The sequence below is a fragment of the Lithobates pipiens genome, unplaced genomic scaffold (genome assembly GCF_037356315.1).
Source record: "Lithobates pipiens isolate NorthernLeopardFrog02 unplaced genomic scaffold, aLitPip1_a1.2 Scaffold_18, whole genome shotgun sequence".
Taxonomy (NCBI): domain Eukaryota; kingdom Metazoa; phylum Chordata; class Amphibia; order Anura; family Ranidae; genus Lithobates; species Lithobates pipiens.
This window is the reverse complement of record NW_027507758.1, coordinates 624,509,781-624,534,610: the sequence shown is the minus strand read 5'-3', so window position 1 is coordinate 624,534,610 and position 24,830 is coordinate 624,509,781. Positions and strand designations below refer to the sequence as shown.

Below are 24,830 nucleotides of genomic sequence, written 5' to 3'. Positions count from 1 at the left end.
TTTATGACTTAGCACTTCAAGAAATGAGAGGCAAATGGCAGGGGAGTACAAACCCCCCCCCCCCCCAATGACCCCATTTTGGAAAGTAGACACCCCAAGGAAATTGCTGAGGGGCATGTTGAGCCTATTGAATATTTTTTTTTTGTCCCCAGTGATTGAATAATGACAAAAAAAAAAAAAAGTTTACAAAAAGTTGTCACTAAATGATATATTGCTCACACATGCCATAGTTATATGTGGAATTGCACCCCAAAATATATTCTGCTGCTTCTCCTGAGTACGGGGATACCACATATGTGGGACTTTTTGGGAGTCTAGCCGTGTACGGCACCCCGAAAACCAATCACTGCCTTCAGGATTTCTAAAGGGTGCAAATTTTTGATTTCACTCCTCACTACCTATCACAGTTTTGAAGGCCATAAAATGCCAAAATAGCACAACCCCCCCCCCCCAAATGACCCCATTTTGGAAAGTAGACATCCCAAGCTATTTACTGAGAGGCATGTTGAGTCCATGAAATATTTTATATTTTGCCACAAGTTGCAGGAATATTAAAAAATTTTTTTTTTGCACAAAGTTGTCACTAAATGATATATTGCTCACACATGCTATGGGCATAAGTCAAATTACACCCCAAAATAAATTCTGCTGCTTCTCCCGAGTACGGGGATACCACATGTGCGGGACCCCGAAAACCAAGCACTGCCTTCAGGATTTAAATATAAAACGCGACCAAAAAAACCTGTTTGCGATCGCTGCAGTTATGTGTTTAGTGTTTTGTAAGTGACAGTGATCGATCGATCGATACTGCACTTGGGTGGGCTGGGCAGAGGGGCAAAACGCAGGTGCTAGCAGGTATCTGGGCTGATCCCGCTAACAATGCATTTTTTGGAACCCTAAACTGCTGGGGACGCTAGTATAGATCTGATCAGATCAGATATTGATCTGTTCAGATTCTATACCACTACGGGAGGTGTATGCTTTGCGTGTGGGTGTTAGCGGTACTGGCACTAACCTAGCGCTGCCTGGGGCGACGCAGACCCTGACCCTAAAACCTAATTGATATCACCCGCTGGGTGATCAGGGGGTTAAACCTTTATTGGGTAATAAATGGTGGGTGTCCTGATGCTATAAAAAGAAAACTAACTAACCAGAGTCACCCGTAACACTTCTACGGTGATCACTGGTGAAAGGGTTAACTAGGGGCAATCAGGGGGTTCAAATTTTTATTAGGTAGTATATGGGGGTCCCTGGCGCTATATAAAAACCTGACGGGGAACCTAAATAACTAACTAGCCAACCAGCGTCACCAGTGACACTTATACGGTGATCGCTGGTGAAAGGGTTAACTAGGAGCAATCAGGGGGTTAAAACCATTATTGGGTAGTATATGGGGGTACCTAGCGCTATAAAAACCTGGCGGTGAACCTAAAAAAATAACTAGCTACCTAGCGACACTAATGCAGCGATCAGAAAAACGATTGCTTAGTGACACTGGCAAAAGGGGGTGAAAGGGTTAACTAGGGGCAATCAGAGGGGGAAAAACCATTATTGGGTAGTATATCGGGGTACCTAGCGCTATAAAGGGGGGGTTTGTGTGCCTGTGTGTTAGTGTCAGTGTAGTGTTTGGTGCACTTACTTTTAGTCTTCTCCTCATAGTCCGGTCAAAAAGACCGCCCCGAGGAGAATGACATTACTTCCTCCCTGCCTGTGTATACAATACACAGTGGGAGGAAGCTTCTCATTCGCCAGGAGCGATCGAGAGGGGGTGGCCGGAAACCAACGGCCGTCCCCTCATCCCGGATCGCTCCTGAAGCGAAACGAACCGCTGCATCCAGCGGGAGGGGGTCCGATCGGACCCCCCACTTGCTGGAAGGCAAGCACGTACATGTACGTGCTTGTGCCTGTACATGCCATTGTGATGACATACAATGGCACGTGGCGGTCCTTAAGTGGTTAAGAAAGCTCAAGCGAGGGCGAAGTCTGTGCACAGTTTACGACAGGTTGCGAAAAAGGCCGGGGGAAGTGTAATTGGAATGGTTTGCAGAAGATACAGTATGCGTGGTAGCACATTCATTTTAATTATTGCGGTTCTACCGAACCATGAGAAACGTTCTGGTGACCAAGTCTTTAGGTCGTTGGTAATTTTCTTAATCAAAGGGAGGTAGTTTAGGGTATATAAATCCTTAAGGGAAGCTGGGAGTTGAATACCTAGATACGTGATTGATCTAGGTTTCCATTGGAAAGGGAAGTTGGCGCTGCAGAGGGAACATATTGATTGAGGTAAGGTGATATTTAGGGCAGTAGATTTGGAAAAGTTAATCTGGAGATTCGTCAGGTATTTGAATGTATTAAAGTCTTGAAGGAGGTTGGGTATGGTTGTGAGAGGGGCAGATAGGAAAAGTAGGATATCATCTGCAAACGCTGCTACTTTGTACGTACGTCCCTCTATCTAATCCTTTGATACTCGGATTGTCTCTAAGGCGTCTTAGGAGGGGTTACTGGTCACCAGCTGCTAGGATGTGGGTGATCACCCTGCACAGTATCCTTGGTTGCTAGGATGTGTTTGTGGGGTCCTGCTTATAATACATATCAGTCCCTCATCTAGGACAGTGGTCTCAAAACTGTGGCTCAGGGGTCAGATGAGGCCCTTGGCTTGCCTTTACCTGGACCTTGGGGCACTATTCCTCCCATTGGTAGGAGACCCTATTCCACCACCTGATATCAACAGTGGGACACCATTTCTCCCACTGACACCAACAATGGGCCACTATTCATAACAATGACACCAACAATGGGCCACTATTCCTAACAATTACACCAACAGTAGGGCACTATTCCTCCCAACGACACGAACAATGGGCCACTATTCCTAACAATTACACCAACAGTGGGGCACTATTCCTCCCAATGACACCAACCATGGGAAACTATTCCTTCCAATGATGGGGCACTATTCCTCCCCTTAACCACTTGCTGACCATATAAGACAGACTTATGGTGGCAAGATGGCTCGGCTGCGCCAGATCACGTATCTAATATCTGATCTGATACTTTCTATGTTGGGGGGCGCGCGCACTCGCCGAAGGCGACCCGGCCGTACTGTGATTAAACACAGCAAATGTAGATCACTGGGTGGCAGCCAATGGATTACTGCCGACACCTGGCAATCGTGACAAATTTACACAGGACAGAACCCTGCCTATGTAAACACTTCAGATCCCTATCCTGTCAGCAGGGAAGTAATAGATTTTCTTTCCCTGCAAAGCAGAGAATAAAATCCACCACTTCCGCTAGCGAAAGCACCTCACACTGGCTAGGCATACATTTAACTCTTTGATTGCTCTAGATGTTAAACCCCTTCCCAGCCAGTGCCATTAGTACAGTGACAGTGTATTATTTTTCCCCAGTGATCACAGTATTAGAGTATTAGTGTCGCTGGTTCTCACGAAGCGTCAGTTAATGTCTGATTATCCACCACGATGTCGCCATCCCATTATAAGTTGCTGAAATTTTTTTTTTAAATTGCAGTATATATCCCATAGTTTGTAGATGCTATAACTTTTGCACAAACCAATCAACATACACTAAAGCCCCATACACACTATCAGATTTTCCTTCAGATTTACCAAAACCATATAATATGAGGTCAAACCTTAGGAGTTTCAATTAGTATGCAATCAGGCAGGCCCTGCTACTACATGGTTTTGGTAAATCTGAAGACAAAAATCAGCAGGAAATCTGATAGTGTGTATGGGGCTTTAATGGGATTATTTTTTTTTTTTTTACCAAAAACATGTAGCAGAATACATATTGGCCTAAATGTATTAAGAAATGTTTTTTTTTTTTTTTTTTCAGGGGTCAGATGAGGCCCTTGGCTTGCCTTTACCTGGACCTTGGTGCACTATTCCTCCCATTGGTAGGAGACCCTATTTCACCAACTGATATCAACAGTGGGGCACCATTTGATCAAATACCAGCAAAAGAAAGCTCTATTTGTGGGGAAAAAAAAGACACATTTTATTTTGGGTACAACGTTGCATGACCACGCAATTTTCAGTTAAAATAATGCAGTGTTGTATTGCAAAAAATGGAGGGGGTAAATCTTTCGGAGGTCACGTGGTTAATACCAACGGTGGTGCTGTTTACTCCTGCTGATGCCAGGAAAAAATTCCACTCCTGCTGGCCACAGTCCGGCCCCCCTAAAGCTTGAAGGACAATAAAAAGGAACTTTGTTTACAAAGTTTGGAGACCCCTAAGTTAGGATAAGTATCTGGTATGGATGAAGGGAATCACCTTTGTTTAGAAACATAGGGAGCTGGCCAGAAAATGTAATTTAGCAGCCAGAAATGTATTTTTATTTTTTGTAGATGTCATTTTTGCTTATTTACATTGTATGTGTACCACTTCACAGGCAGATTTAAGGCATCTTCCAAACAAATAATTTAAAGGAATTATGCATTTTTAATATATTACTTTAAACATTAATAAAATAACTGTGTTCAGATTAACATTGAGAGTTTAGAAGCAAGTTTAGTGAACCTCCCATAAACTGAATCCAGGTTTGGCTCATCCCTACACCCCTCTGTGGGAGTTCTGATGTATATCAAGTTGAAATTTCCGTGTAAAACTTTTTCCACACTCAGGGCAGGGATACGGCTTCTGCCCCGCGTGAGATCTCTGATGTCTAACAAGATTTGAGTTCTGTATAAAACATTTCCCACATTCAGGACAAGAATATGGCTTCTCCCCTGTGTGAGATCTCTGATGTTTAACAAGGTCTGATTTCCTTGCAAAACATTTCCCACACTCAGGGCATGAATTTGGCTTCTCCCCCGTGTGCAATATCAGATGTGAAACAAGGTTTGATTTCTGTGAAAAAAAATTCCCGCACTCGGGGCAGCAATATGGCTTTTCCCCTGTGTGCAATCTATGATGGCTAACAAGGTGTGCTTTATTTGAAAAACATTTTCCGCACTCACGGCAGGGATATGGCTTTTGACCTGTATGAGATCTCAGATGTCTAACAAGATTTGATTTCTGTATAAAACATTTCCCACATTCAGGGCAACAATAAGGCCTCTCCCCTGTGTGAGATCTCTGGTGAACAACAAGGCGTTGTTTCCGTGAAAAACATTTCCCGCACTCCGAGCAGGAATTTCTTTTCTCTCTCATATGAGATCTGCAATGTATGACAAGTTCTGGTTTATGCAGAAAACATTTACCGCACTCAGAACAGGAATGAAGCTTCTCACCCGTGTGAGATCTCTGATGTATAATAAGACTTAATTCCAAGCTAAAACTTTCCCCACATTCAGGACAGGAAAATTTCTCCTCCCCCTGAATTCCGGCACCATCCTTCACAGTATGAGGTTGATCAGAGTCAGAGGGATTTGATGGTCTATCCCCACTGTGAAGTCCTCCATCCATAGCTGAGCTCATTGTCTTTCCTCCTACAAAATTGCTTGTGATGTCCTCATCTTCCATGTCACACCCTGGAGATAAAGTGAGACGATCCTTTGAGGGTTTCTTGATGGCGTGTACTGGAAAATATTAAAACAAGATCGACAGATACAAGAGGGTTAGTTTACATAAATCAGGATTTCATCTGGATCAGGTAGATTTTAGTGAGCAGACGTTCTCTGTAGATGTCCCAACCAGCTGCCTCTTCCATCAAAAGACCAGGTCTCTCCTAAATTTAAGCAGCTTTGATAGCAGAAACCAATGGGGACTGGTAGGTGCACGCTCTTCACACAACCATAAGCCTAGGCACAGGGTCATGTGATCTCTGATAAACAAGAGGTTCAAAGTTCGGATTTGTAGAACCTTTAGTTTTAAACAAGTTGACCATAGGCCTAGACTTCTGGTGATATGCAGCACTGGAAGGTGCCACAACAGTATTTCCTGCTGGAAAGAAAAGCTCATGCTACCATTTACAGGGGCAAGACTGTAATCAGAGTTTTATGTTAATATTTAGCTATAAATCTGCTAAAAAAAAAAAAAGAGGGACCAACCTATGAAAGGCACAATCTGTATTATCACACTACTGTAACTAGTATAAAAAAAAGCAAAACCTAATACTGCCAGATGAACTCCAGAATCTACATAAATCAAGTCTGATTACACAAATATCAAGGCTGGGCTCAGCCTTCCTTCTCTGAGCTGGCTGCTAAGCTGTTGGCTAATTGCCAGCTCCCATCTCTCAACAGTTACTCAGCTGTTGATGATATCCTGCTCATCGGTCCTGCCTACTTAAAGCGGAAGTAAACCAATCCATAAAACAGTTTAATTTCCGGGGCATTCCGGAAATGTAACACTCCCATTGGTTGTGCTCTCAATCAAACTGTTAAACCATCCAATGGCTGGTGTCATGACTGATCACATGTGCAGCATCATGGTAGTTTTATATTAAACAGAGGCAAAGATGGCAGCTTCCTTGGCTGAAAACGATAGGGGGGTTTACTTACACTTTAATGCATCCAGCCCAAAGGAGCTCTGCCTTCGGCTTGGTCACATCACAGAAACAATCTCCTGTGATCCTGTTCAAGACTTGCTGTGCTGACATCCCTACTGGCTCCAGATCCTGCTTGCTGTTCCACTACATTGATCCCTGACTTCTGGCTTGACTGACTATCCGTTCCAGTTACTGAACTTTGGCTATGTTTTGACCACATTTCTTTTTACTTTTATTATTGAACAAGTGTGATTTAACTGTACTTCTGTCTCGGCCTGATTTAATGGTTTCTGACAACAAATGAGTCTGCACCATAGAGAAGAAGGTTTATCTAAGAGAGAAGAAGGTCTAATTTGTAGAACGGGATTCAGTGACTATTATCAACCTATTATTGGCTGATATAAACTCATCCCTCGCCCCACTCTGAATCAGTGTGCGGTAACAGAGCAGAGATGAATTAAGAATATATTATGTCTCACCTGTGCTGATCTCTGCTGGAATGTCCTCTTTGAATGTCCTTGTCATTCCAGCCTCCTCTGTAAACTGCTTATCATCTTTCACATAAGTCTCTTTTACTTCGCTGTCAACTTTCATGTTTAGCAGATCTTCACCCTAAACCAACAGAATGGCAGAAAATAACATCTGTAAAATAGAAGTATTTATGATGTGAGATCACATAGAAAATATCATCTTGTAGAGTCCACACATCGTCTCCACATGTCAGAGTGTTCAATCACTTTATGTTCCAGACCCTCAACTCCACCTACCTGATGATGGTGAGGGATGGTGTGATCTTCATGTGTGGAATCCCGGGAATACAGAGGACGGGGACATCTCTGTGGTGGGTTCCCATTACTGGATCCATCTGTAGGAAACACACACACTGACTGAATACATTGTTTCTATGTGTTTATCAGATGATGGGGGATCTAGGTGGAGCCTCCGTACTGCTCTCTCCTTTACAATAAAGTCTCCTCTTACCCGGTGATGTGAGGGGCGGCTGATTGTCCATCATGACGTCCTTGTAGAGATCCTTGTGTCCTTCTAAATACTCCCACTCCTCCATGGAGAAATAGACAGTGACATCCTGACACCTTATAGGAACCTGACACACACAATGATACAGTCACCATCCAGACACATCCCTTGTCTGATACTGGATAATATATTAGTAGAAATTTTATTCAGAGCAGATATTAACAATATATCACACACACATATATATATTATATATACACACACACACATATATATTTTGATTGCCAGCTGAACACTACAAGGACAATGCAAAAACTCCTTGATAAAATGCAGACCCTGCATTTAAAAACAATCACTAAAGAACATGTCCATAAAGAATGTAGATCGTGAGGATATCAGGATGTTAACCACCATGGGAAAGGTGTCCAATACTACATATGCAGGTGTTAACCTCCCTGGCAGTATGATTAGTTCTGGTTTTAGGTGCTGAAAGCGGTTCAATTATTTTGCATGGAAATTTGGCGTTTTATATTGTAGTCCTGTAATTCTTAGGAATAACTCTCTTAAATCTGTTCAAACCAGAGTCTAGTAGACATCCCGGGTATGATAAAGTTTATAATATAATAAAGAATAATAAAAATTATTCAATAATGTAATAAAATCCTAAAACACTGAAAAAGGGACACTTTCTGGTTGCTATGGACAATCTCCAAATTTCAGGCAGAAAAAACTGTATTTATAATATAAAAGTGCATGCAGGGCATTGCACAGACCACTAGGGACAAAGGGGGATGTGTATTTTTTTTTATACAGTAAGATATATTACTGTATATATAAGGTATATCTGTAAGATTATAGTACTGTGTGTGTTTTGTGTCTTTTTACTTTTTTGAATTTGGCGCCGATCTCCGCTCCCAAGCGCCGTAACATCGTAGGGAATGGAGCTCGGTGGCATTCGGGCACTGTGAATCGAGCGGAGGACAACTTGATCACACAGCGTGGAGGACATCGCTGGATCCAGGGGATAAGGTAAGTAACTCCCCCTGTGTCCTCCAGCGATGCGATCCAGAGTCTGGCTCGGGGGTTATCGCTCGTGGAACTAAAATCCCAACCCCAGCCAGACTCGGGATCACCGCTAGGGAGGTTAAGAGTGAGTCCAGCCCGTCCAGCACAGACAACAGCAGCCTCTCAGCTCCTTAATGCAACCGGACGGTCAACATGCAATTTCAGTCGACTAAAATGTCCTGGAGATTTAGTCGACTAAATACGACTAAAATTAAAAAAATTGTAGAAGATGAAAATGGGACTACAACTAAAATGCCATTTTAGTCCTAAGACTAAATCTAAATCAAAATTTGCTGCCAAAATTAACACTGGAATTAGGAAAACAATAGCGAGTATTAATTTGCTTTTGTCACACAACTGGGTGGGCTCAGGGCGTAGTAATCTGCGCCCAAGCCCACCCTTTTTTTGAAGAAGATTAGAGAGCGCCCCCCCCTTCCTGAACCGTGCCAGGCCACATGCCCTCAACATTGGGAGGGTGCTTTGGGGTAGCCTTCCAAAGCACCCTGTCCCCATGTTGATGGAGAGAAGGGACTCATCCCCACAACCCTTGCACAGTGGTTGTGGGGGTCTGCAGGCGTGGGGCTTAACGGAATCTGGAAGCCCCCTTTTACAAGGGGATCCCCCAGGTACGAAGTTTAAAGGAATATTACACTTTTATTGTTTCACTTTAAGCATTATTAAAATCACTGCTCCCGAAAAAACTGCAGTTTTTGAAACTTTTTTTTTTGCATTGATACATGTCCCCTGGGGCAAGACCCAGGTCCCCAAAACACTGTTTATGACAATAACATATTAACCTTTAAAATGAGCACTTTTGATTTCTCCTATAGACTTTTTAAAGGGTGTTCCGCAGCTTTCGAATTTGCCGTGAACACCACAAATTGTTCACTATTCGGCGAACAGCCAATGTTCAAGTCGAACTCATGTTCGACCCGAACATAAAGCCCATTCCTTCAGTGGGCCGTAAATAAAGTGGCCCCACTGGGGGGGTGAAACAAGTGCCCATCGCAACACCTTTGATCTGCAGGCAGTACCGACGAACAAACCAGAATTAATTGAATGAATTAGACAGACAGAAATTAAGGCTATTAAGCAGAAATTGTTTTCTAGTCAACTCTGAGTCTGCCAGAGCCCATTCTACTGATGCACCCCAACCCCCCCCCCCCCGTCTGCCGGTCGGAAGACTATATATTTCCTTTTCTTCAATGAGATAATGCCTCTCTTTATGTGCTGGGAATCATTGACCTTTCTGAATTTTAGGGAATCATGGTCACTACACACCATGTTTTTTTCCATATGTCTATTATTTGAGCCAGGTGGGTTAAATATAGACTTATTCCTAAGGTTTGAATATCTATTCTGAGATTGGGAAAAAATTCCTCCTCACTGGGTTGGATAGAAAATATTTCTTAATATTAAGCCCATGGATATACTTCTGAACATTAATATACCTTTGGAATTTGTTAAGATTATGAATGGGGGTGAATTTTAAGCCTTTATCGAGGACTCCCATCCCATTTTCCATAAGAGGGGTCCCACTTAGGTTATATATACCAGTACCTAGTGAATTCTTTTGCCATTTGGATTCTCCCCCTCTACATCCTCCTTGTCTTAATTGTTCATTCCTTGCACAACCTTGTTGGGGGGGGGGGGGGGTGGGGTCTCTCCACACTCCACCCCATGATGGAGTCTGTGGAGGGGGGTTCCATCTAAGGGGTCCTTGTGCTACTAAAAAATGGTCCCCCCGGTTATCTGGTTGCATTAAGGAGGTAAGAGGCTGCTGTTGTCTGTGGTGGATGGGCTGGACTCTCTCTTAACAAGTGCATATGTAGTATTGGACACCTTTCCCACAGTCGTTGACATCCTGATATCTTCATGATCTACATTCTTTATGGACTTGTTTTTTAATGATTGTTTTTAAATGTAGGGTCCGTTTGCGCTGCACTGATTTCTGCTATATATGTTACTGGATAATGTCCCAGAATTCCCAGCACCGCTCACCTCTCCTGTCAGCAGCTCCATCATCTTCCTGATGACTTCTAGAATCTTCTCCATGTTGTGTCTCTCAGGTTTTAGGGAGTCACATGGAGGTACTGTGATGGTCATATGATCACCTGACTTCACAAGAGGAAATCTCTGTATTGGAAAACCAATAGGAATATCATGTTAGAATCCCAGAATCCTCCTCATCTCTCTGGTCAGGTCTGCGTTTTATTAATAGAGATAAGAGTGATGTCATGTGACCTCCCAGAATCCTCCTCACCTCACCGGTCAGGTCTGTGTTTTAATTAATAGATATAAGAGTGATGTCACGTGACCTCCCAGAATCCTCCTCACCTCTCTGGTCAGGTCTGCGTTTTATTAATAGAGATAAGAATGATGTCATATGACCTCCCAGAACCCTCCTCATCTCTCTGGTCAGGTCTGCGTTTTATTAATAGAGATAAGAGGGATGTCATGTGACCTCCCAGAATTCTCCTCACCTTTCTGTTCAGGTCTTTTTAGTTTTGTGTCACTAAAGTGTACAAAAAATAATGCAGCAATCATCGGTTGTTAAGGAGCGGGCCTGCCGTGTCCTTAAAAACCGATGACTCGTTCATCTGTCAGTGGGCTTCGCCGTTGACAGATACATGTGGTTAAAACCAGGGGCAGCTGCTGCTCGGGATCCCTGTAGGATCAGAGCGCGCTCTTGCTGGGTCTTCACTCCATCCCCAGCCTGCAGTGCAGCACAAGCACAAGAGGAGAGAGCCAGGGTGAAGAGAAGCCAGCAGCTGGATGTTCGGCATGAGGAAGGGAACCGTGAGGCGGGTGCAACCGATGCCCTGCATGGAAGTCCCACTTGCCATGATATCATCATCCTTCACCTCCTGTCAGATACTTATATTTCAGGAGGACAGGCAGCAGCACTGCTCTTCTTCAGTTGAGGCCACCTCCTCCCAGGTAGGGATGGGCAAACGGTTCGGCTCGAGCATAAGTTCAGGCCGAACTTTCGCTGTTCGGACGTTCAGCGAACAGCCGAACAAATGGGTCATTTGACCGTTTGTTCACGCCCGAACTGACCACAATGCATTGCGGAGCTGAACAGTGCATTGCAAGCCCTGATTGGCTGAAGCAGTGAAAGCTTAAGCCAATTAGGGCACAAAGCACTGTCAGAGTCATGATTGGACACCGTCATCATGACTTTATCCAATCATGGCTCACTCCCACCTCACAGTATAAAAGTATCCTTTCAATGGCAGCCATTTTCAGTGTGATTTTGGCGTGGAGAGACATAGAACAGGGCTCCAGTGCTATTAGTTAGTTAGTGTGCTATACGGTGCTATTTTGCTTCAATTGTCAGTGTAGAATATTAGTTTAGTGTCAGTCTAGGGAAAGTGTGAGTGTAGTGAGGAGGACCAGCATTCACCTTTGCATAGTGTGCAGCTTGAGTAGGGACAGCTCAGATAGTTTCATTGTAGTGTAGTGAGACTGTGTCATTCATAAATACATTATTGTAGAGTAGGGACAGCTCATATAGCTTCAGTGTAGTGTAGCGAGACTGTGTCAGTAATCTTTACATTAGTGTATAGCTAGAGTGGGGACAGTTCAGATAACGTCAGTGTAGGGACGGTTGAACACTGTCTATTTGATTGCGTTACTGCCAGTTTAACGACATTTACTTCTGTGTGAGTTACTGCCAGTTTAACAGCATATAGTTCTGTGTGCGTTACTGCCATTTTAACGCAATATAGTTTTGTGTGCATTTCTGCCTGTTTAACGCCATATAGTTCTGTGCGTCACTGTACATTTGGCGCATTATATTGCAGTATATTATAGTTTATCCGTGGAGTGCGTCTGTGTAGTTTGAGTACTCTAATCAATGTAAAGAGGTGTTTGGTGCACTTTAAGTGCATCTACGTACAGATTTCAATTTCTTCTTTACATTTGCTTATAAGAATTGCTCCCTCCCTCCCAATAATGTCTGGGAGGACAACAAGGAGAGGTAGACGTTCCCTTGGCACTGTAAGGGTGCCAGCAAAAAATGTGTCCACAGGCATAATTTCCTCTGTTTAGTGAGTTTTTCCATGCTATCCAGCCACAGCATGCAGAGGAGGTGGTGGACTGGCTTACTAAACCTTGTGCAGTCCCCTACAGTTGCCAGAGTGGATAAATCTGCCTCCTTGTCCACATCTATTCCTGCCATAGCCCCAACATCAGCCACTGAGGAGTCAGCTGAGTTATTTGACCACAGCGTCAGCCACTTGCTCCTTGTTGATGCCCAGCCATTACTGGATTCAGATGTTGGTTCTGAGGTTGAGGATGACAGAAACATGAGTCTAGAGAGAGAGGAACATTGGTAGACAAATTGGCATTCATGTTACCCAAGCCGCAGCATATTGCCAAGTTGTCTCCAGTGGTAATGATGAAGATGGAGATGATGATGATGAGGTCACTGATGTGACTTGGGTGCCAGATAGAGCAGAAGTGGAAACTGAAGGTGAGGTGGCACAACCACAAAGAGGCCGACTTTAAGAGAGTATAGAGCTGCCACCCTATTCCATCACATTTTGCAGCTGTTATCTCCCGGCCCACTCCCCAAAGCTCAGCTGTCTGGGCCTTTTTCAGCACATCTGCAGCAGATCGCACTGTTGCTATCTGCAAACTGTCTCAGGCACATCAAACGTGGCAAAAACACCAACCATTTGGGTACAACATGCTTAACAAGGCATTTAACGCCCAATCACTCAGCCCGTTGGCAAGAGCACTTAAAAGCCACACAAAGGGGCACAAATCTGTCCCTCCTCCTTCTCTTTACCCACTTCAGTCTGCCCCTGCTATACTGAGTCATTACCTCTCAGCAGCCTCCACTGACAGGGAAGATGGTATAGCACAGGGTGTCCCAGGTTCTAGCAGCACATCTTCCAGCAATACACCACCAGCTGTAGACGGCAAATTTCTCTGCCCCATCTGGTGCAGCGGGAAAAAAAATACAGTCCTTACCACCCACATGCCCAGCTTCTAAATGCAAGCTTGTCAAAGCTGTTGTCTCTCCACCTACTGCCTTTCAGTCTGGTGGATTTTGCCCCTTCCATGAATTTGCACAATGTGCTGTACCACAATGGCAGGTTCCCAGTCTTTACTACTTTTAACGTAAGGGTGTTCCATCACGTGGAAGGGAATGTTCTGGCATCATTGGGCAAGGCAGTCAGCCATAAAATCCACCTTACTGCTGACACGTGGCATGGACAGGGACAATATATTTTGTTCACAGCACACTGGGTGATGCTGCTTGCAATTCGAAAGGATGCAGGACAGGGCTCAGTGCTGCAGCTTGTTGTGCCCCCACGTCTCCATACAGCTGGTGGTGATGATGCCAGACCTTCTACCCCCTCCTTCGCCACCTCCATGCCCTCCTCTTGGCTTTTTTTCCCCCATGCCAATGGCTGATCATTAAGGATGCATGCACTGTATTGTCACCTTTTGAGGAGGCCACAAGGATGGTGAGCCGTGACAGTGCATGCATCAGTGACACAATCCCTATTGTGTTCCTGCTGGATAGGGATGAGCTCATGCGTGTTCGCATGCTCCACGTGCAGAGCCCACCAGTAAGTCGGCACAGCGCTGCTCTAATCACAGGCAGCGAGACATTGCCCAATCTCTGCAGCTGCGCATTTATTGCCCCGATGCGTGGCTGCAGAGATCGGGCAATGTCTCACTGCCTGTGATTAGCGCAGCGCTGTGCCGACTTCCTGGTGGGCTCTGCCTGTGATTAGTGCAGTGCTGCGCCAACTTCCTGGCGGGCTCTGCACATGGACCATACGAACACGCCTGAGCTCATCCTTACTGCTGGAGCAGACTCTGCGTGGCATTATGGACAGGACACTGGAGGCAGAGCAGCAGGAGGAAGAGGAGGACTTCCTTTTTCCTCTCAAGGCCCACTTTATCCCCACACCATCATTCCTATGTCACAGAATACACAGGAAAGAGTGGGGAGGAGGATGAGGTGGAGGATTCTGGCACTTTCATAGGCTTTGAAGAAGAGGAAGACATGCGTCAATTTGTAAGCGATGGTTTTCCAACTCCAGGACCATAGGGAGTAGTATGTGGCTGGGAGGATGACGTTCCAGATGCTGCCTTCCTGAGTGACCCAGAGGAGTCTGCTTCTCAAGCTTCAGCAAATTTGAGGCGCATGGGCATCCTCATGCTTCAAAGCCTGCGAAAGGACCCAAAAACATGTGGCACAAAGGAGGATGATGATTACTGGTTGGCAACCTTCCTTGACCACCAGTCTTTTTGGGATGTGGAATCTCTGCAGGACCTAGCTTTGAGTGTGTTCAATCATTTCATCTGGAAGAATGTTTTTGGTATAGGTTTCATGGGCACAATTAAAACCCAAAGACCAAATTTTTTCAACACCTGTTTGACAGGTGCATATCATTGCAATTTTTTTTGCCTTCATCAAGAGCACCTCTATAGGGTAGAGGTAAGGCACCCTGATACCCAAAGAGTCATTTTTCTGCACCCGTTTGATTTTTTTACAGCAAGGCCAATTCTTACTTTTCATTGCTTTTATAGAGTTTCTCTATAGGGTTATGGTGGGCCACAACAACCAAAGACCAATTGTTCTGCACCAATTACTTTTATACAAAGTCAAAGTGACACCAGAATGTATCTGAAAAAAATTCAAATCTTGTTCTCAGTGCCCTACATTGTGGCCTCATCATACACACTGGCTCCCCAGCTGTTGCTGAGGAAAATAAAGGCAGCTTGCAGGGAAAATTTCATTTTTTTGGCTTTATAAATGCAATTATTGCTGCAGCATATTCTAGACATGGTACAGATCTGCCACTTTACAGGTAGACTAAGGGGACCCCCAAGGCACTATATTAAAAGGAATTTGTATGCTTTCACTTTATCCAAAAATCACTGCTCATTTAAAAATGATGTTTTTCCCCAACTTTTTTTTAGTGATAGATGTCCACTAGGGCAGGACCCGGACCCCTATAACCATTGTATGCCCAATTACTTGCATATAAGCCTTCAAAATGGGCACGTTTGACTTTAATGGGGTACGTTATCTGCGTTCAAACTTTTGTGGTGTTCGAAAGTTCTGGTGTGAACAGAACAGGTAGTACAGAGGTAAACTGGTGTGCGGGGGGGGGGGGCACAGTGAAGAACAGGTATGTAGGAGGTACGGTGGGGAAAAGTTTTGTGTGTGTGTGGGGGGGGGGGGGGGGGTGGGACAGTGGGGAACAGGTGTGCAGGAAGGGGGAAGACAGGCACTCAGGGTGGTACAGGATTGCAGGGGGGCACAGTGGGGACTTGGGAAATAGATATTGGTAATTGGTATCTGCGAGTACTTAAACAAAAGTATTGTTACTCATAGCAAAAAAAAAAGTGGTGTTGGTGTATCCCTAATTAATAGAGATAAGAGTGAAGTCATGTGACCCCCCCAGAATCCTCCTCACCTCTCCAGTCAGCAGGTAGATGATCTCCAGGGTGAGTTTTAGTATCCTCTCAGTCATGTGACCCCAGTCCTTCTCCATCCTCATTGATGTGGTCATATGAGCTATGCCGTTTTCTCTGTAGACAGATAGTAGAGAATTATGTGGACTGTATTTGTTGTATTATTTTAGGATGGTGATAAGGTGTCATGATCACCAGAAAGCTGCTTGTAAAATTAAATAGTATTTTATGGTCTTTCAAAACAGGCAAACACAAATAACTTTATTCAGCAAAAGTAAAGCAAACCCTTCACAATCCCGGTATAACAAAAACCATACAACATAGCTCACCGCCGGGCTTTAAGTCCCACACTGGGGTTTAGGGTTCCCACTGTAAGGATTAAGGTATGTGGAAACAAAATGGTTGACAGTATGTCTTACTAAATACATGTCTGTCTTTATCCTTCTCAGTAAAATAAGGACTCATCAAGAAGAGGCCGCATCAGCCCTAAAAAGCAGTCTACGCCCAGAAGATTGTCTTATCAGCTGATAACACCCGGAGAATTGCTTTTTCTTTGCAAAATGTTTTTTTTTTTACATTGCTGATGCTTGCCCTTTTCTGTCTATAAAAGAGAAGTAATAAAGAGTCAGAGTCAGAGTTAAGCACGGACTTCTGAGCAGAAATACTGAATACCTCCGTGTCTCTTTGCTTAGATAAGAACTCTAACTAACAATTGGGAAACGGTAACATAACCTGACAAATAGGTGACTTGTTGAGGTCACACCTAACATTTCTGGCGCCCGAACAGGGACCCGCAGAAAGAAACTACAAGAGGCGAACGAACATAAGGACGGAACAAAGAGGCCGGGCACATCAAGAACCACAGACAAATCCTGCGCAGGTAAGAAAAGCTTTATTTTCTTATAAACTCTGTGCTTCTTAGATTTGTGCCCACCTGATCTGTCTGAATTGTTCTTCAGGTAAACACCAACCTCTGTAGTAAGCGGGTCTTGAACTTAATATTTTGGCTTATGTTACCGTTGTTTCTTGTCTGTCTACTTGTCATCTGTCTGTTGTGACTGAGATAAGCCCTGTTTGTATGGTGTGAATTGAAACATATATCATCCCAATGGGTAACGGAATGCGCCCTTAACTCGTAAGAGTACTTTGGGGGTCCGACACTTAAGTTTGATATACGCTTTTTGATTCATGAGCCTAAAAACGGGTTGAAAGTATAAGTCCTGACTGCCTCGATAAAGCAGGAATAAGAAACGAATGCTGAGAGATTCCATGGTAATGGGAAGGGAATAAAGGTCTCCACAAAGTCCCGGAGATCTAGTCATATGTGTTTGGCCACCAAAAGGAATGCTTGTATATGTTGTAGCTGTCAGTCTGGTCATAATATTTGTCAGTTGGCTAGCATATAAGGTAATTCGATTTCAGAAATCTCATCTAGGAGAGGTTTTTAGTATTTTGGCACCCTAGGAGGAGAAGGCAACGAGACACTTAGTAAGTGATCCAAACGCCACCTAGGCAGGACTGTCAAAATGGGCCAGACACATGGTAAACCCCAGGAGGAATCTCAGAAATGTTATGCTGTTAAAGACATAATTACAATGTTGTATGGGAAGGATAAGGCACAGGGCACGAATAGGGTTCTCAAGAAATTTGGAATGGATGGAGAAAATGGGCTAAGTGTAGAAGGTTGGGAGAATATAAAGAGAGACAGACAGGGGGAGGTCCTGCAGAACAGATGGGTATCACAAATACAATGTTTAATTAAGGTTTCCAACAGGGCTAAAGAGGAGGGATGGGAGTATTGTCAGGAAAAGGGTGGATGGGATATGAAGGTCCGACACAAAAGTCTTCCTTCTGCTCCCGGCGATAGGGTAAATACGGGAGATACTCCACCTCCTTATAACACCACCACACCAGGTAATGAAAGACCAAAACTTTATCCTTCCTTAAGAGGAAGAGGGTGGGTATGCCGAGTATGCGGTACCCAGAACCCAGACTGGGCACAGGAATGTGTGCATTGCGGCGCTCAAAGACCAGAGCCCGTAGCTCCAGTCCATAGTCGGACTAGGGTAATACAAGTAAATAATCCAAATGCGGGTCAAGCAGGACAGCCACCTACAGTGACCCGACAAGTCGTTCTGAGGACATGGACACCTTGGTCGGCTGACACTCTTATGGCATTAATACAGAATGCTCCTGATCCCGTAGCAAAACCTGCCGCATTCTGTAGATTCGTGACACAATTACTAGACACACATGAAGCAACTTGGCAAGATGGGGAAGATTTGTGTAGACATAAAATGACACTAACGATGTTTAATCAATTTATGAATGAAATTGCTCCACATAGACCACAAGGGGATCCAGCGGCAGATCCACCAGGAATACACCCCCGTCATATAGACTCTAGACCCCTGTTTATTGCTCAGTTACGAGAATTTTGCCAAGGGAAACAGCAGGAAAGGGGTTCGACAGCGCCCATAAAACAGGCCCCAGGTCAGACTGTTACAGAATTTTACCTCAACATGGAAAGCATGATGGCTGACGAAGGTCTAGATTTAGCCTTACCCGTCACCATTAGGGCTTTCAATCGACAGTTTATGGAAGGACTAGTACCCCAAATAGGTGACAAACTGAAGGCATGTACTCCCGAATGGAGAGCCATACGGGACAGAGGAACATTGTTGCAGAAAGCACAAGGCATAGAGGCTGATTTAGCAGAAACTAAACCCAGAAGGACACCGGGAGTTAACACTGTTGCCCGGGTCAATGAAGGAGGGAATTCCTCCCGTAAACCTCTTACCTGTTATTACTGCAACAAGGTGGGACATATAAAAAGAGACTGTAGGAAAAGGATAAAAGACGAACAGGAAGGAAACACGGACAGAGACACGAGGGACTACAGACAGAGGCGTACCAATGATAGGGACGATCCGACCGCATGACTTGCCCCAGTCCTAGCTGAATCAGAGAACAAAATGCTCCACATGTTGATGAAGGTGGAAGGTAAACATATTCCTTGTTTGGTTGACACAGGAGCGTCACGCAGTCTGTTATCTGATTCAGTAGTCCCTCCACACATGACATCCCGTGACACCATACCCATAAGTGGTTATGACGGTCTTTTGTCCGATGCCCCACTGACTAAACCTTAAAAAGTAAAAATAGGGGGAATGGCAACCACCTGACACTTGTGTATTGTTGCAATATGTAGATGACCTATTGTTATGTTGTCCGGATAACGATACTTGTTTAAAAGCCACTCTATCATTGTTACAATTCCTGGCTGAAAAAGGGTGCAAGGTGAATAGAACTAAGTTACAGGTATGTCAGAAAAAGGTTGTCTTTTTGGGCCACTGTATATCCCAGGGTACTCGACACCTCACTGAAGACCGAGTCCAGGCCATAAGACAAATGAATGTCCCACGCAACTTTAAGCAACTTCGTATGTTTCTGGGAATGGTGTCATATTGTAGACAATGGATACCACATGCCAGTTCTCTGATGCAGCCATTATATGATTGCTTGAAAATAGTACCCTATGTACTCACAGAAGCAGGTCATGAATCTTTTAGCACCTTAAAAAGGTTACTAATTTCGGCACCTGCGATCGGGATCCCTGATTATACCAAAACATTTCATTTGTACATTGCTGAAATCACGGGACACGCAACAGGGGTGTTGACACAACAACACATCAAACAAAGGCCGGTAGCATACTTCTCGGCGGCTCTCGATCCTGTCTCTAGAGGATCACCGTCCTGTGTACGAGCAGTTGCAGCAGTGTCAATTATCATTGACAAATCCTCAGAAATTGTCTTAGACAATCCTGTAGTGGTACATACCACACATGACATACACGCCATCTTGTCACAGGTCCAACCAAAACACATATCAATGGCAAGGCAGCTGCGTCTACAATGCACCTTGCTCCTACCCCCCAATGTTACCTTTCAGCGATGCACTTCTTTTAACTTAGCACAGCTTTTACCATTACAGACATATTTGACAGGGGGGAGTAATGATGATAATGGTGTAGACACAGCACAAGATACTCAGGATTCTGACACACTTTCGTTTCAAGACATAACATCTGATGAACACGATTGTTTCCAACTTATGGAACAAGAAACCACGGGGTTCCCACATGTCACAGACATACCCATTGCAAATGCAGAACACACACTGTACATAGATGGTAGTAGATTTGCCGATGACAAAGGTAAATATCACACAGGTTATGCTGTGGTAACGGACACACAGGTAATTGAGGCAAAGTCACTACCAGCACACATGTCGGCACAAGAAGCGGAACTAACCGCTCTAGAGAAAGCCCTAGAACACTTAGAGGGACAAGAAGGGAACATTTACACTGATTCCGCATACGCCTACGGTGTGGCACATGATTATGGCCACATATGGAAAGCTAGAGGTTACCTTACAGCAGCAGGCACACCTGTTAAACATGGTGAAGGAATCAAAAGAGTCCTGAACAATCTTAAAAAGGTTAAAAGAGTAGCCATCATGAAGATAGCGGCACACACGAGCGCAAAAACAACTGAGGCAAAAGGAAACGCATTTGCAGATTTAACTGCAAAGAAGGCAGCTCTAGGGGAAGTAAGCCCTGAGACCTTAGCCACGGTACAGGTGAGTATGCCCGAAACCACATGGCAGCAGCTAATGGAACTACAGGAACAAGCAGGGGCTATTGAGAAGGACCGTTGGGTTAAGGAGGGAGCTGCACCAGGCCTTGACAATGTATGGAGAGAAGGAGACAAAATATGTCTACCCTCTTCTCTATACCCCGCAATGGCAGCGGCTGTCCACTTACCCACTCATGTCAGCTCCAATTCTATGTATAGGATTGTAAGCCAAGGATGGCTAGCCCCTGGATTCAGTAGTACTGCAAGGAACTACTGTGCTGCATGCCAAATCTGTCTGATTAATAACCCAGGACAGAGAGTGAAAACCCCACGTAAACATCAGGTCCGGGCCCAATATCCCTTTCAGAGACTGCAGATTGACTACATACAAATGCCTAAGAGCAGCCCCTTTGAATTTGTTCTCGTGTGCATCTGCCTATTTTCAGGCTGGCCCGAAAGTTATCCTGTAAAATCAGCTACGGCAAAAGCCACCGCCAAGAAACTGATTACTGAGCTGATACCTAGGTTTGGTCTCCCAGAAACAATAGAATCAGATAGGGGGACACATTTCACGGGAGAAATAATGCAAAATGTGATGGCAATGTTAGGGGTTCAACAAAGTTTTCATACTCCTTACCACCCACAGAGTTCAGGATCAGTAGAAAGAGTAAATGGTACAATCAAGCTGAAAATACAAAAGGCCATGCAGGAGTTGAACAAACCATGGCCTGAGTGCCTACCCTTAGCTTTGTTCTCTATTAGGTACACCCCAACAGGAAAAACCGGGTTATCCCCATATGAAATACTGTTTGGAAGTGCACCTAGATTAGGTTTATATTTTCCTCAAAGTATGCAATTACAATGTGATAGTTTAACTACGTATGTAATACAGTTGCAACAGCGTCTGACTAAAATCCACAAGAGTGTGTATTCTTCTCTTCCAGACCCTAATTCTGTCACAGGTACTCACGATCTACAACCAGGAGACTATGTGTATGTAAAGAAACATACCAGAAAGACACTGGAACCAAGGTTTGAAGGTCCTTTCCAGGTGCTATTGATTACAGCAACCTCAGTGAAATTGGAAGGGAAACCTACCTGGATCCACGCTTCTCACTGTAAAAAGGAGCCAGTTGGCAAATGACAACATGTATCTTTTTATTCTTTTTGTTTCAGTAATCCTGGCTAATAGTTTGGTTACCTCACAGAATAAAATACACAAGGATGAAGGATTTTCTAAAAAAATGTTATTACTGAAGTTTAAATATGCTTATGCCCAGAAGTCAGGATATGAGAAATGTTGGATTTGTAGCAAATTACACCCCAGCACAGCAAGTATACCACTGATGGCAGTTCCTATAAACTATACTGATCTTGCTAACAGTAGCATTAACATAATTAGAACAAATACCAGCGAGACAGTAATGTTTAAGTCAAATGGCCTCGCCTTTTCCCCTGATTGGTGTTTCAACCTAGGGAACACAACGGGAGGAAATGGAGAATGCCAAGACAGCAAATTTAACTTGTCCATTTTCATACCAAAAGCTACTCCTGGGAAAAACACGGTCTTCTACCCTAGTATAACCCACACACACCAATCGTTAGCTGAGTTCCTCGGTAATATTTCAGACAACAACACCAGGTGGTTAGTGAGTAACCTATCTCTTTATGGATACACCTCCCTTTATAGAAATAATATCGGTAGTAGATCAGTAGCACTGGGAAATAGTATATATATCTGTTGTGAGGATAAATGTTATACTTGGATACCTAGAAGAGCTCAGGGATGGTGCTACCTCGCAAGTTTAGTACCAGTAATGGGAGTAGTAGGTGATGAACGAGGTGATCACCTATTAGAAGCTAGCATGCACCCTAGGTATCCCCTCAGGTATCGTAGTAAAAGAGAAATATTCCTGAAGAAGGACATGGCATGGGCTTATAACTATACAGGAATTATTAATGATGTTTTGGAGAAAAACTCTGATGACATTACTAAGTTAAATCTGGAGACCAGAGCCATCAGACAACAATTAGAATTACATGAATTAGCAATTGAAAGTATGAGTGCAGCACTGACAGGACTCTGTGAAACTACTGAGGACTATGAGTGCTGTACTTGGATACATAACACCAGCATTGAGGTACCTGACTATTATGACATCATTGCACAACACCGTACGGAAGTAAAGAATTTACAAGAGAAGGCCCGAAATATTGGTCGCGACTGGGATCCGTTTGGTGGAACTTTTAGTTTCTCAGGGTTATTCTCTTGGGTTAAGAAGGCAGCAATGACGATTATAGTGGTGCTCTTATTCGTATTTTTCTTTTATGCATGCTTTAAACTGCTCATGTGCTTTTGCAAGAAAGCCAAGGTAAATGATGCGGAAAAGATGGAACTTTTGTGAAGATAGGTGGATTTAGATCCTTGACATCACCCATCTAGCAGAAAAGCCACTCTTCCTGAATTTTAGATGTTGGTACTGTCCAGGGGGATGGGTGTATACCCCTCTGACAACTCGCGGTCAGGGAGAGTACTCTGGATATAGGCCGACTAGAACTTGTTCAGGTGGACCCAGGGCAAGAGGGAGGGGTGATGTCAAAGGGGGAAATGTAAGGATTAAGGTATGTGGAAACAAAATGGTTGACAGTATGTCTTACTAAATACATGTCTGTCTTTATCCTTCTCAGTAAAATAAGGACTCATCAAGAAGAGGCCGCATCAGCCCTAAAAAGCAGTCTACGCCCAGAAGATTGTCTTATCAGCTGATAACACCCGGAGAATTGCTTTTTCTTTGCAAAATGTTGTTTTTTTTACATTGCTGATGCTTGCCCTTTTCTGTCTATAAAAGAGAAGTAATAAAGAGTCAGAGTCAGAGTTAAGCACGGACTTCTGAGCAGAAATACTGAATACCTCCGTGTCTCTTTGCTTAGATAAGAACTCTAACTAACAATTGGGAAACGGTAACATAACCTGACAAATAGGTGACTTGTTGAGGTCACACCTAACACCACTTATTTCAGGTACAATACAAGCTGCAGGAGTTCAGCAAAACCAGAGTCCCATACTCCAGAGAGGTCACTCCCTCACAGCTGTGAACCCCTCCACACTCCCTCACAGACACCTGCTGCTTTTCAAGTCACCCCTTGCATGTGGCTTAAACCCTTCAGGATCAGTGTCCACATAGTCCGGGTTTGGGGGTTCCTCCCTTTCAAAATCATTTGAACCTTCAAATTTCTCTGTCCCCAATATGGACATACCAATCCCCTCCTTTCCAATCAGATTACCCTTGAATTTCTTACCCTGCATGGGTGAGAACCCCTGAGTACTCAACAAAGGAACCACAATCCAAATAGTGGGGAAATATATCTGTCGTCCAGGACGCATCCTGTACAAAGGGGTTAAAAGGCAGGCCGTCCCTAGCAGAAATTGGCACATGTAGATTGGGTTACTTCATGTTTATTCACAATTTTAAATACAGTAGATACTTATTGGCTGCAAACCCCAGCAGAGAAGGAGATCTGTACCCCCCGAGACTCCAGACTGTCTACTGACAACTGTCATTGTGCTACAGATCACAGGAATTCTGTTTCGTCACCAATAAAGTTCATAAAGATTAAACCAATTTCTTCTGATAGTATGTACTGTATTATGACTTATACACTTGTAGGGAGATTACAATGGCAGTATCACCCCCTAGGGGCAACAGAGAAGCCCTGCACGTTGTGTCAGCACAATGGACACTAATGCCGCATACACACAACCGGACTTTGACAGCAAAGGTCCAACGCAATGAATCCACCAGACAATTCAATCGTGTGTGGGCTTCATCGGACCTTTGCTGTCTAAAAATCAGACGGACTTTAGATTTAAAGCATGTTTCAAATCTTTCCGATGGACTCGAGTCCGGTCCAAAAAATCCATTTGTCTGTATACTAGTCCGACAGATGAAAACCAAAACTAGGGCAGCTATTGGCTACTGGCTATGAACTTCCTTATGTGAAGGAATGTAATGTACATAATGATAATCAGAAAATGTCTATTTGCTTATGTGTATACATGTTTCTATGCAACTCCTTACTTATTATGTAGTATACAGATTGGCTCTCTGTTTGGACCTAAAGAAAGCGTCTGAACCCTACATCCCACGTGTTAGAAGCATGCATATGAGATAACAGAACCAGCTTCAACCAAACTTCAAGCATCAAGTTTCTCCATTTCTCTTGTATTTTAACCAATGAGATGTACC

The 24,830-nt window shown here is 44.0% G+C and overlaps 1 protein-coding gene across 1 annotated transcript in view; it reads right to left on the bottom strand.

Annotated features, from left to right (window-relative positions):
• Positions 1-4,330: 4,330 nt before the first annotated feature.
• The window catches only part of LOC143989516 (uncharacterized), a 63,950-nt gene continuing 43,450 nt past the window's right edge, over positions 4,331-24,830 (bottom strand). Inside the window, exon 9 of the mRNA XM_077489653.1 lies at positions 4,331-5,161. Coding sequence (XP_077345779.1) covers positions 4,576-5,161 — 586 coding nt within the window. The 3' untranslated portion in view covers positions 4,331-4,575. The remainder of the gene's footprint in view (positions 5,162-24,830) is intronic.